General features: G+C 43.1%; 1 protein-coding gene across 1 annotated transcript in view; it reads left to right on the forward strand.

Moving 5' to 3' along the window:
- GLA (galactosidase alpha) overlaps nucleotides 1-12,404 on the forward strand; it is a 128,173-nt gene that overhangs the window by 34,278 nt on the left and 81,491 nt on the right. Inside the window, exons 3-4 of the mRNA XM_078688398.1 lie at nucleotides 4,042-4,219; nucleotides 6,811-6,902. Coding sequence (XP_078544524.1) covers nucleotides 4,042-4,219; nucleotides 6,811-6,902 — 270 coding nt within the window. The remainder of the gene's footprint in view (nucleotides 1-4,041; nucleotides 4,220-6,810; nucleotides 6,903-12,404) is intronic.

Below are 12,404 nucleotides of genomic sequence, written 5' to 3' on the forward strand. Positions count from 1 at the left end.
GTCTCAGATTTCTTAGTTCCTGGCTGGAGTATTTCAGTGGCCTTTTATCGAGGTCTTTTTGGCCAGGGGATGTGGCCCTGGGCCCGGTCTCGGCGCGGACGAGCGCAGACTGGCTTGCCTTAGGCGCGCAAACGGTGCTCCCGCTGCGCTCGTCCGCTGCGCTTGCGTGGGAGGCACATTTATGGAGAGAGGAGGTGGGCGTGGCCTCGCGTTTCAGCAGCGATGGCGGCCGTGGGATGTTTCCTCTAAACAGCGCTAAAATCCGCTGTTTGTGAGGTGCCTGCTTGGCGTGAAATGGCAGAGAATACCTCTGTGTAGGTGCTCAAAGTTAAAAAATAATGTTTAACATAATTTGTACACATTTTTAAAAACGAGTGAGAACACCTCCGGCTTCCGCCTCAGAGGTCATGAAGTTTCCAAATGCCGCGCTTTCAATCAGCGCTTACATATGTTTGGAGGTGGGCGTGGCCTGACAGTGGGCGTGGCCTCACGTTTCCAACACAATTTATACAAATTTTTAAAAACGAGTGAGAACACCTCCGGCTTCCGCCTCAGAGGTCCTGAAGTTTTCATTCCATTCCATTCCAATCCATTCAGGTGCAAGCTGCAACTCCTTGCACTACTCTAAATGCGGTCAGGTCTATTCAACCTGTTCATGAGCCACCCTGAAAAGGCATGAGATACCTCAAACCCACTCTCCCCCTTTGTGTCGGTCTAGTGTGAATGCACATCACCAGCCCTGTCAATCCTAAGTCCAGGCAACTAATACACAAAACGGGCAGCGGCACTTGTATGGTTAAACAAGAAAATACCCACTTCCTAAACGGGGTAGATCCAAACACATCTTTTAGTAACAATGATTTTTATATTGTGTATTTTTAAATCCCGAGTTCAGGCATCCTAAACTCCACTATCGGCTTCCCTTGGCCAGCTACATTTGCGAGGGGCAAGATGAGCCCAGTATATCTGCTGTTTTAAACTGTGTAGTCCTAAATGTGCCGTGTACATCATACTCCACCATCCGTGCCACTGCTTGCGGATTGGTTTCTATCCTGTATTGTTATACAAAACTGAAGTAAAAAAAAAAAGTTTTGTATATTCGGTTACTCGGGGGACCCTTCCCTTAATCTTGTGTGACTCACAGACAACTGGAGAAAGGTGAGGTACATTTCATGCCTGGTTGATCTCCTGCCAAGTCTGGCTTTGTTCACATGAGACTTGGCGCCTCAATGTACTGTATGTCCCTTGCCCAGCACCAGAGAGAATTGGTGGTAGAGGGAAAGAGCAGTTCAATAGTTTATAGTAGGTGTGTTCCCATCCCATTTTCCGCTTCCAGCTCCCACAGAGGATGCTTAATTTGAAACACTGATATGCAGCCCACAAACCCACTGTAGCCAGTACAAATTGGTTTGGAGTATGATCTTTAGCTATAGAGTCCAGAAACTCAATAATAGAAATATGCTCTTCTCCTTAAAGATTAGAGGATTGTTTGGATATATAAATAAGGCAGACTTCTAATTAGCTCTAGATTCCAACCTTGGATACCAGAGCAAGACGAATGCTGGCCCCGGTGAGCTGGTATTTAGTCGTATCTGGACACCAGAGGAGGTGTCTGTCGGAGTGGAAAAAAATGCACAAAGACTAAATCAGCAATTCTGTTGCGTTACTATTTGCTGTGCACGGGGCCCCGGTCTGGATATCTTGTATGAAGCTTAGCTGCAGTGATCTCCTGCTATAAGGCTTGCTTCGCCAAAGCCCAGCTGACAGGACTCTGTGTGGAGGACATACAATTGGAGAGGAAGAGGTTTTGTCAACTCCACTGCCAAGGAATGGAACACTTCTCTTTTCCATTAGGTCAATTCTAAACCTTTCTGATTTGTAAAGAAACAAAAAATCTGGCTATTTCCTATGTAACCCATTTTACATGTGTCCTCTTTCCTCTACGTCTCAATTGTCAATGGCCCATATTCTTTCAGGGGTCATAAGTATTCCACCAGCTCTGCTGGTCATACGGAAGACTCCTGTCTTTAGAGAGCTGATGAGCTGGGACAATTCTTCACACGTGCCTTCGCTACAGGGAGTCTGCTTCACCCCTTGCTCCCACCTGCCTCTCCAGCCTTAGTGTTTGAGGATAGACTACTACCTGCTCCTTCTGTCATTTGGGGTGGGAGGCAAGGTCTGGTTCCTTTTTCATTACAGATATTCTGATTCTGTAACCATTTGAAAAAAGAACCGTTGAGGGACAGAATGCAGAACAGTGTCATACATTCACCCCAGTACAGGTATCTGGGCCTAAATCCATCGGTTTTATTTGCTCACCATGCCATTCCAGTTTGAACTCAGACACTGGATTCAAGCTAGCCTGGCTGATGAAGGGTAACATACCCTGAAACCGGTCCCAGGATGCTGGTTTCCAGTCCAGGGCGGACCTGGCTTGGCAGTTCGATCTGGACTGTTCCTATGAGGCACGAATGTATGACGTTACAACGAATTCCGTTGCAACGCATGCCTTTACCATGCATGCGTTGCAACGGAATTCGTTTACCACGCATAACCTTTAGCTCGACTACTTGCGTGGTGACGCCATACGTCGTTAAGAGGAAACAGATTTTTTTTTTTCCGATTTCTCTTAAACGACGCTGATTATGTGCAGATCCCGACGTGACTTCTGGTGAGTTTTTTTATTTGGGGGGGGGGGGGGGGAAGAGCCCCCCCCCCGTTTTACTTTTTACCTTTTCCACATATGCCTTTACTACAAATCTCGTAGTAAAGGTATGCGTGGTAAAGGCTTTAGTGGTAACCACGCATGCGTTGTACTGCATGCGTGGTTAAAGATTTCGTGGAAACGGCTTCGTTGTAAAGGCCGTTTCCCATGAGGCACAGGGTCAAGACTGATTTGCATATGGCTGTGTCCACTGGGGTGGCGTAGTGGGCAAAAGAATGATGGTTTGAACACCGATCTCTTGACTGGAGGAGAATGTTTGAATCATTCCGCATTCCGTCTATCATTTGTTGCAGTTACTCTGTAACTGTTTGAACCATCTCTGGTTGGCAATGTGCACTTTGAAGTTGCTGTTGAACTTCTACTTGGGTCAAGTGACCTTTGGGAATGGGAGAAATCAATAACCTTTGAATAAAATTGTCCCCTTCCCTATGATTGAAAAAACCAATCCCTAGCAGTGTGTTTTGAAATAGGAGTGTGAGTAGAAGTACTGCTTGAGAAACTATAGTGTGGGCTAGTGCACTATTGCATCTTCTCTGCTGAAGAGACTGAAAGCTCTTGGATACCTGAGTGTTGTCATTGTAGGAGCTAGTTGAGGAAAATAGTTTGAAGGTGGTGATCATGGAATCCAATTTCACCCAATGAAAAACTATTTCGCCCTCGAAATAGGCCCTTTTTTATGTGTGGCCTGTTTATTACAAAGGACTTGATAGCTGGAGTTGCCGGGCCCATCGAGGCTTGGTCTGCCTAAATGAGTTTATAGCTGCTAAAAAACAGCCACATACTTTGGCATTGTACCCCAACAGAGGGAGAATAGTGGATACTCGCTCTAGGGGAGAATGTGCACACTATCCTATTGGCAACTTTGTGCTGTAAGTTCTCTACCGATTTTCTAAACCTCGCCATTACTTTGGGTACTGTTGCCATTAGTACCAAAGGTAAGTGCCTTGTGTTTATGTATAGTATTTTTGCTGTGTTTTCTTTTCATAAAGTAAAGTCTGCCGAATGATTTGATGCTTGAGTTCTGAGCCTCTAACCCCACATCCCCTCCTGGACAAAGGCTTGAACTCCTGGACTTGACCACCTTAAGGGTCAAGTACTAAAGGGTTATAGTTGGTGTGCTCTAAAGGAACTCCAGTGTTAAAATGCAGATTGTTAGTCTGGGCCCAGAAACACCTGGCTGATTTGGACTACTTTGGGAACTTTTTCTAAGGAGTGTCCAGAGTCAAAATCTGGTTTTATGAACTTCTAATTACAGTGCTTATCTTATATGACCCGTATTGCCTGCATATTCTTATAATGGGTTTTTGTCATTGCAGGTTCATTCCAAAGGACTGAAGCTGGGGATTTATCAGGATGTCGGAAATAAAACGTGCGCTGGATTTCCTGGTAGCTTTGGTCACTATGAACAGGATGCTGAAACGTTTGCTGAGTGGGGAGTGGATCTGCTCAAATTTGATGGCTGTGGCTTTGGGACTTTGGACCTGTTGGCTGAAGGTACAACAAGAAGTATACTTGGGACATGCAGGCATTGTAAGGCTAACCGGTCTCCTTTTTATGCAGATATGGCATTCCAGTGCAAAAGTATACTTCTGGCTAGTCTGGTAACTTGAGGAAATTAGGAGATAGTTCAAGCTCTGTATTGGTCTCTGAACAGACCATGAATTGCATCTTATACTCTAGTTCTTATCTGATTAAAACTATGCATGCGATGTACCTGCATGTACCTGCATTTCAGGACGTATCTTTGAATGTCACTCTGCAAATGACAGTTAAATGTCTCAACTATAATCTAAGTGGGTCTTTGAAAAATAACATTCTCAGAGAAATCTGAAACTTCAAACGGGGGTTTCAGATTTGAAATGAGCAGTGTGTTTTTTTTTGGGGGGGGGGGGTTGGTGACTGCAACACAATGGCAGTAGTGACGAAAAACTAGTTGCACATCCTGTTGCACGCGGGGCATTGGTAGAGCGAAACTGCCACCATATCATTAGTCTTTAGATCTAAACTAATAATCAATGCTGCTGAACAAACACTCTACTACCTTGGATATTTTGATTCCCTAAAAATGAAGGGTCCACTCTAAACCTGAGAGAGGTTGGAGCACACATAGAATCAGTACAAAAGGAATCCATTTATTCAGAGTTTTATATAGCGCGAACAAGATCTTTACAGATATCAGAGCGCTTCACAGAAACAAGGGGAGAGGATAGCATGAGGGTGATGCAACATAATATTGGGTGCAGTATAAAATTCAGTAGCATGATCCGATATGAGATCAGTCAAGTGCTAATAAAGTATCAAAAAACAATCAAATATGCGTTAATATAGGACGATATTGAGTCTTTCGTCCAGCTACGATAAAAATCAAGAGAGTTTAGGCTAATAGGGATGGCTTATGACAGTATCTAAAAGTTACAGGGGGGGGGGACATCGAGGTTCAGCAGGCTAACGTGAATAGTCTAATAATAGGTAGTGAGTGAGTAGCAAAAATGAATCGAGTAAACCTCAGAATTAAGGCAAACAAGAAGAATAAACAGATCTAAATCAATAGTAATATGACATTTTTTCGACATTAGACAAACATGTTGCCAATGATACCCAGGCGGTGCGAAGTCTCTGAGCAACAAACATTAGAGTTCAGGTGAGCTTAGCCATGAGGATGGCTTTCACCTCTTTCGTAAAGAAGGCCGTGGAGGTGATAAGCCTGGTTTCGGGAGGGAGTGCATTCCAGATCCTCGGTGCCATTCCTGAGAAGGAGCGTTTGTATGTTTTTTTCCTTCCGGAATCTGCGAGGTTTCAAGAGTAGGTATTTTGCGCTTCTATTGGATCTTGAACCTCCAGATATAGTCAGTTTTTGAGTGAGGTAGTTAGGTGCCTTGTGGTGTACGGCCGCGTGTGTCATAACAGCAATTTTCAGTTGTATTCTGGCTTCAAAGGGCAGCCATTTCAGGGATTTCAAGTCAGGCGTTATACGAGTGTGTTTTCTTGAGCCAGTAATGAGTCTCGCGGCAGCGTTCAAGGAGGCTCTTAGAGGTGCAGTTGCTGCTAGAGGGAGACCACTGAGGGTCACAATTCCATAGTCGATGCGAGGGATGATGAGGGCTTGTACTGCATTTTGGAAGTCTTTGGGTGGGAGGAATCCATACATCAAGTTCAATGTTTTCTTCATCGCAGATGGTCCCACTGATGTTGTCGTTGTGGAAAAAGATTTGATTACAAAAACGATCCGGGTAGCCAACACCTGTTTCATCCTGTCGGATTTTTTCAAGGCTAAGACTAAACGGTAGACTGAATACCAAGTAAAGTTAACTCAAAAGTGATTTTGTTCACGTAGTACTGATATATAGCCACAATTTACATCATTTCATTAAATAGCTGATCCGTATAGCATCCACATGGTCTGTGGTTCAGTAAGTAGCGCGCCATCTATGTTTTCACACAAGGCTGTTCACTCCTTAACCGAAGGGCACCATATGTTATGATAGCTTGTGGCCCGACACTGTACTTAGCTGCTATTTTCTGAACCTACGGGCTTTGAACTGGAGCCCTTTCACTCCTACCCCAATCAAATTCTACCTCTCAGCATACCATTCTGCTTAGTGAATACTTAATTTTTTACTGTTCAATAAATAGACCATATGTAAAGGATGGCTAGAACTTGGCACTATAAGAACAGATAACCATTTGTTTTAACCCTACTTGGCATGAAGTCTACCGTTTGTTCTCCACCTTGATAAACTTCACAGAACGAAATCTATTGGCTGCCCTGATCGTTTTATGTAATCAACTGTTTTTCCACAACTACTACAATGTGACCACCTGCGATGAAGAAAACGTGAATTAAATCGATGTTCTGACCTACATGCCCCTCATAGAATCTATTGCAAAAGTAATCATTAAGTATGTTACCTTTTTCTAATCTATAACTAGCATTTATCACCCTGCCCTGGGATTTGTTGAAACTGCCCTTCTCCTCCTCCGCCTCCAAAACCCACCCCATCTCCCCCCGATTATGCCACCATTTTCGTGCATGCTTTTATATTTGAACAGACTGACACAATAGTTATTATTTTTAACTCCTGCAGGATACAAGACCATGTCTATTGCATTGAACAAGACTGGCAGAAGCATTGTATATTCATGCGAGTGGCCTCTGTATGAAATGGAGTCTCAGAAGGTAGGTGATGCTAAAGGTTGACCTACTTTCATGCCAGGACTACCAGAGTCTTGTCATCCACATGTGTCCTTACTTAGAATAAGAAAAGTACAAGCATTTTTTAAACAATGGATATCTGTTTTCAGAAGGCTCTAGCTAAAATACATTGGCATTGTTTGGAAAGCAAGACCGTGCTTGCATTCAACTTTCAGATCACATAAGTGTATGCTAATCCTAGAGCAATCTGAGATGCATTTTGGGAAAGCTTGCCTGTCTTTACTGTAATTATGGAGCCCATTAGATTATTATTTTTTTAATTCTCTTGCTTCTGTTTCCTCGGTCTCTCAACCATCTCAGATTGAGTTTCTTTTACAATAGTCATATTTAAAATGTAAACAAAAGAATGTGTTTTATTTCCCTAATCTTCTAGCTCTATATTTTCTGTGCCTTAGTTCTCCATTTGCCGATCATTTATTTATCAAAATATCCCTGCTGGCCATAGTCTTTGTGTAATGTCCAATCTACCCAACACTTTTTCTAAAGTTCAACTTTCTGAGCTCTTTAAGTTTCTTCCACCTCCTCAATTGTTGTTAAAGTACCTTCTTTTACTGTTGAATCTGTTAACGTTTCACATTTTACTCCTTTTTCTTAGAAACTCCTAGTGGGTCCATTCTTATGTTAAGCAACTGGTAAGAATTCTCCAACCCGTTTAATCCCCTTGATTTAGGACCTGAATACGTTCATCTCTTGTTAGTCTGTTATTTTCTGCTGTTTATTTAGGCTTTTTTTAAGCCCCAAACAGGTCACCTTGGAGCATCTCCTGAGTAGTTTAGCGATATGGACAAAAGTTCCTAAAAAAATGAACAAAATAGTTAATCCTCTGCAACCAGCTAAAATAAATCTCACAGGAGGTGAGAATTATTTGTTCGAGGCCTATGTGCTGTAGATGCACATGCTTTGCATACTCCTGCCATCTAGTGTTGGGTCCGGTTGCTTGCAAGTTTGTTTTTGTTCGAAGAAGTCTTTTCCAGTCACAAGGCAAAGTGACTCCTCCTTTCAGTGATGATGTGCATAGACACCATTGTTTTTGGGTCTTTTTCGCCAGCGGATTTGGATATCTATTGCAGCGCTCCAATTCAAAACCGCTAATCTGGATCCCTTCTGTTTGCAATTCACTTACCTCGTATTTTTTTCGATCGCGTTTCCAACCTTCTGTGTTAACTTCTTAACTTTAATTAGCCAATACAAAACTCTAACCACAGCCTGAAAGCCTAGCTTGTCTCCTCTTTCCACTCGAAGAATCCAGTATTGAGTCTTCCACCGATGGAACTAAAACATTCCAATTCTGTCCTAGGGGCAATTCCAAATACACGCGCACTGACCTTCATAAGGTCTGTAACCTCTTTCCCCGGAGCACAGAGGAAGACTGCGACGTGTGTCTGTCATTTTGTTCCAAAAAGACTCTTGGAGACCGTTGTGCCCGACGCAGAGACATGCAGCGACAAACTATCGGAGACCTCTGATATCTTTGATGAAAAAATTGAGCAAGACGAGATTAAGGCAAAGGAAGAGTCATTTTCCTTTCAGGACTCAGATTCAGAGTTGGAGATCGAGCTGGAGTCCCACGACTTTCCATCTGGACAGTGTGGCATGAGTAATAAAGCCTCTTAGCCTTTGTCTTGCTTGGAGTGGGTTTAGTGGGCAATTGGGCCACCACTGTCATCAGGCTATGGTAGGCACCGAGACTTGAGTCCAAAGCCCGCCTTTTGGCTTGGCACAAACAACATGTCAAGCTTGAACCGAGAATACCCCTTCGATGCAGATGCATTTGGGATCGAAAAGTAAAAAGGACCAATCTAGCTCCTCTAAAGATACCGGAGCAGATTCTGAAAAAAAATAGTTAAAAGCTGGATACAAAACAGAAGATGCATATTAATCCTCAAACTGGACACATTACAACTACGCCAGTCAAACCACTTCCCAAAAGGAAAACCGACACTGAATACAGAATCCCTCTGATGAAGGACATAGCTACTAGTCCTAGAACATTCCTCCCTCCACCCTCTTCACCAATACCTCACACCAGCTTTAGACCCTTTACATATTACATCTCAAGGCTCTCCTGATATAGGAGATGACCAGGACACTGATAATCAACCACTACTTGACCAGTGGGATTACTAATATAGACCCACCGGGAGACACAGATCCAGATATATATCCAGCCAAACCTTCCCCTCCAGACGATCCATACAAGGAGCTGATTGCTAGAGCAGCCACTTATCATGGGGTCCAATTACATAAAGAAGACCTAGAAGAGGATTTCCTTTTTGAGACTTTAGGAAACGCACATCTCTACCCTTGCCTATGTTAAAGGGTATGATAAGGCATGGAGACCGTATTTTCAAGGATCCAGTTAGGGCACGTATCCGAACACCTAGGGTGGATAAAAAATATAAATCCCATCTGGCCCAGACTTTAGTAAGGCTCAGTTGCCTTTTAGATTCCTTAGTAGTTTCGAACTCACATAAGGGCAAATTCACAAACTTCAGGAGAGGCACCTCCTGATAAAGAATGGTAATTAATAGACTCCTCCGGCAAAAGAGTAGCCGCTCAATCAGCCAATCATTGGCTCATAGCTAGCACTTAAGGGCTGTTGGCTAGGAATGATAGGGCACACTGGAATGAGATGGAAGAATGATTACAATCTCCCAGAAGAGCACAGGAAAAATGGGCAAGAAATAGTGCAAGAAGGCAAGTTTATTTCACAAATCCTCTATTAGATGAGCTCTAGATGCTGCAGATACTGCAGCTAGAGGTGTCGATCCCAACATCATACTAAGGAGACATGCATGGCTTAGCATTTCTGGTTTCAACCTAGAAGTTCAACAAATTATCCTCCATGCACCATTTGAGAAAGAACCATTTTTTTGGACCACGGACCAATCGTTGGAGAAGAGAAAAAAACCAGAAGTGGAAAAAACAATGGCAGCACTTCAGTCTCCAGCTACTAGAGGTTTCTTTTGTCGTTCTTTCTACAGAGGGGGCTCCAATAATGCCACAGATGCCACCTCATCTTCATATACAAGACAGTCTTCCCCCTCTAGAGGTGGATATAGAGGTAACCACCACTTCAAAGGAAGATGTAGAGGTACACCATCATGTATCATTAATAAACAGTTACTTAATATCCCTTCCCCCCAAACATCCATCACCTGTCTAGAGAAGGTTACTTCTGTTACTTCCCATTTGACAGGCAATAACGGACAAATGGGTGTTGAACGTTATCCATCATGGTTATTGCCTTGAACTCACAAGCAACCCTACCAACATTCCGCCTCTCATTCACAAACTGTTTTTGGAACACAAACATCTGCTCAAACAATTACAAGCTCTTCTAAAAAAGGAGCTATAGAACCCGTCCCGTCCCATCACAGCACTGTTCAGGGGTATATTCACTATACTTCTTAATTCCCAAAATGGACCGTTCCTTAAGACCGGTATTGGTTCTCGGAACTTTAAACCTCTACATAATATCAGAACACTTCCATATGATCACTTTACAACAAATACTTCCACTTTTGTAGCAGGGCGACTTTATGTAAACACTAGACCTAAAGCACACATACTTTCACATACCCATTCACCCAGCACATCGCAAATACCTCAGATTTGTGATAGAAAAAAAATAATTATCAGTTCAAAGTACTTCCATTCGGAGTGACCACTGCACCCAGAGTGTTCACCAAATGCGTGGTAGTGGTAGGAGCACATGTACGAAGACCACAAATCCCTCTCTTCCCATACCTAGACGAATAACTCAAAAGCCAGGACACATCCTAAACATGTGCCACACACTCCAATCACCATAAAGCTTCTACATCAGTTGGGATTTACAGTCCCATGTTCAAAAATCCCACCTTCAACCCAATCGGATACAGCCCTATCTAGGAGCTATATTAAACACTCAAATGGCTCTAGCATATCCCAAAGCTACCAGAATTCACAATTTTCAAACATTACTACTGCAGTTTCAAAACAACCACTAATAGATCTAGTGTTGGTAGACCGCTGCACTCCTCGTTCTCTGCAGTGGTGGAACACAGGGCAGCCCTTTATCTACCCTATTCTACAAGTTGTGCTCACAACAGACTCCGGTGCACATTTACAACACTTAAAAGTTCTGGGACTTTGGAACTCAAACCAACCTACAGACCTATCACCACTACCAGAACTGCCAGCAGAAATGCTTTATGCTTTTAACGCTAGTTTAACTAACTCCCCCAGAACGGGAAACTTGTCGTAGTCTGGACAGACAATATGACCACTATGTACAAAACCGGGGAGGGGGGGGGGGGGGGGGGAGAACTCTCTACAACTGTCACGCCTCTCTCAGACCGTTTGGCATTGGGCAATTCGTCACAAAATCCAACTTCTGGCAGAACACCTCCCAGGCACGGACATTCTATCTGCTGATCTCCTCAGCAGAATGAAAATAAATACCCAATGGGAACTTCATCCACAAGTTCTTCTTTCTTACTTTCAAAAATAGGGTTTTCCACCAGTAGACCTCTTTGCCACATCAGAACTCCATATGCCCAGATTTCGCCTCCAGGTTCCCACACCTTCTATCCAAAGGCAATGCCCTATGGATCAACTGGTATGGGGTATTTGCTTAAGCTTTTCTGCCTCTCCCCCTCCCATTTCTGGTTCGGAAACTCAGGCAGCCATCTCTCACACTAATTCTGGTAGCTCCCAAATGGGCTTGACAGCCATGGTTCACCACAATTTTGCATCTATCATTTCCATATCAGAAGCTTTACCTAACATCAAACCTTCTCACACAGAACCATGGAGAAATCGGATATCGAAATTCCAAGGACCTCAACCTGGCGATTTGGCTCCTGAAGTCCTAGTTTGGTTATTTAAACCTACCACCAGATTGTATGACCATTCCTAAAAAAGCAACGAAACCTACCACTAGAGCATGCTATGTTGTAAAATGGAAAAGATTTGTCATATTTTGCCATAACTCTACTGATCTGCTAGGTGCATCTGTGTGAAATATCATTTGTGATCCGTTGCATCTATAACAAGCAGGTTTAGCCTACACATCTATTAGACTACACCTTCCAGCAGCAGCTGCATGTCTTCAAATCAGGCAACATTTATCTTTATTCAAAGTTCCAGTAATCAAAGCCTTTATGGAGGGCCTTAAAAGAATAATACCACCCAGAGTACCACCTGCACTTGTCTGGAACCTCAACATTGTTCTTACAAGGCTTATGGGTCCACCTTTTGAACCATTACACAATTGTTCATTACAATTTCTGTTCATTACAATTTCTTTCATGGAAGGTTGCCTACTTAATTGCTATCACTTCGTTAAGACTGGTGAGTTACCCTTCTTTCAACTTCATAAAGATGGGATAGTTTGTACAAATCCAAAAGTAGTCTCTGCTTTTCACATTAACTAGTCAGTTGAGTTACCTGTGTTCTCCCTCAACCTGATTCTGTAGCGGA

This window comes from Lissotriton helveticus, chromosome 4_1 (assembly GCF_964261635.1).
Source record: "Lissotriton helveticus chromosome 4_1, aLisHel1.1, whole genome shotgun sequence".
In the NCBI taxonomy this organism is placed as follows: domain Eukaryota; kingdom Metazoa; phylum Chordata; class Amphibia; order Caudata; family Salamandridae; genus Lissotriton; species Lissotriton helveticus.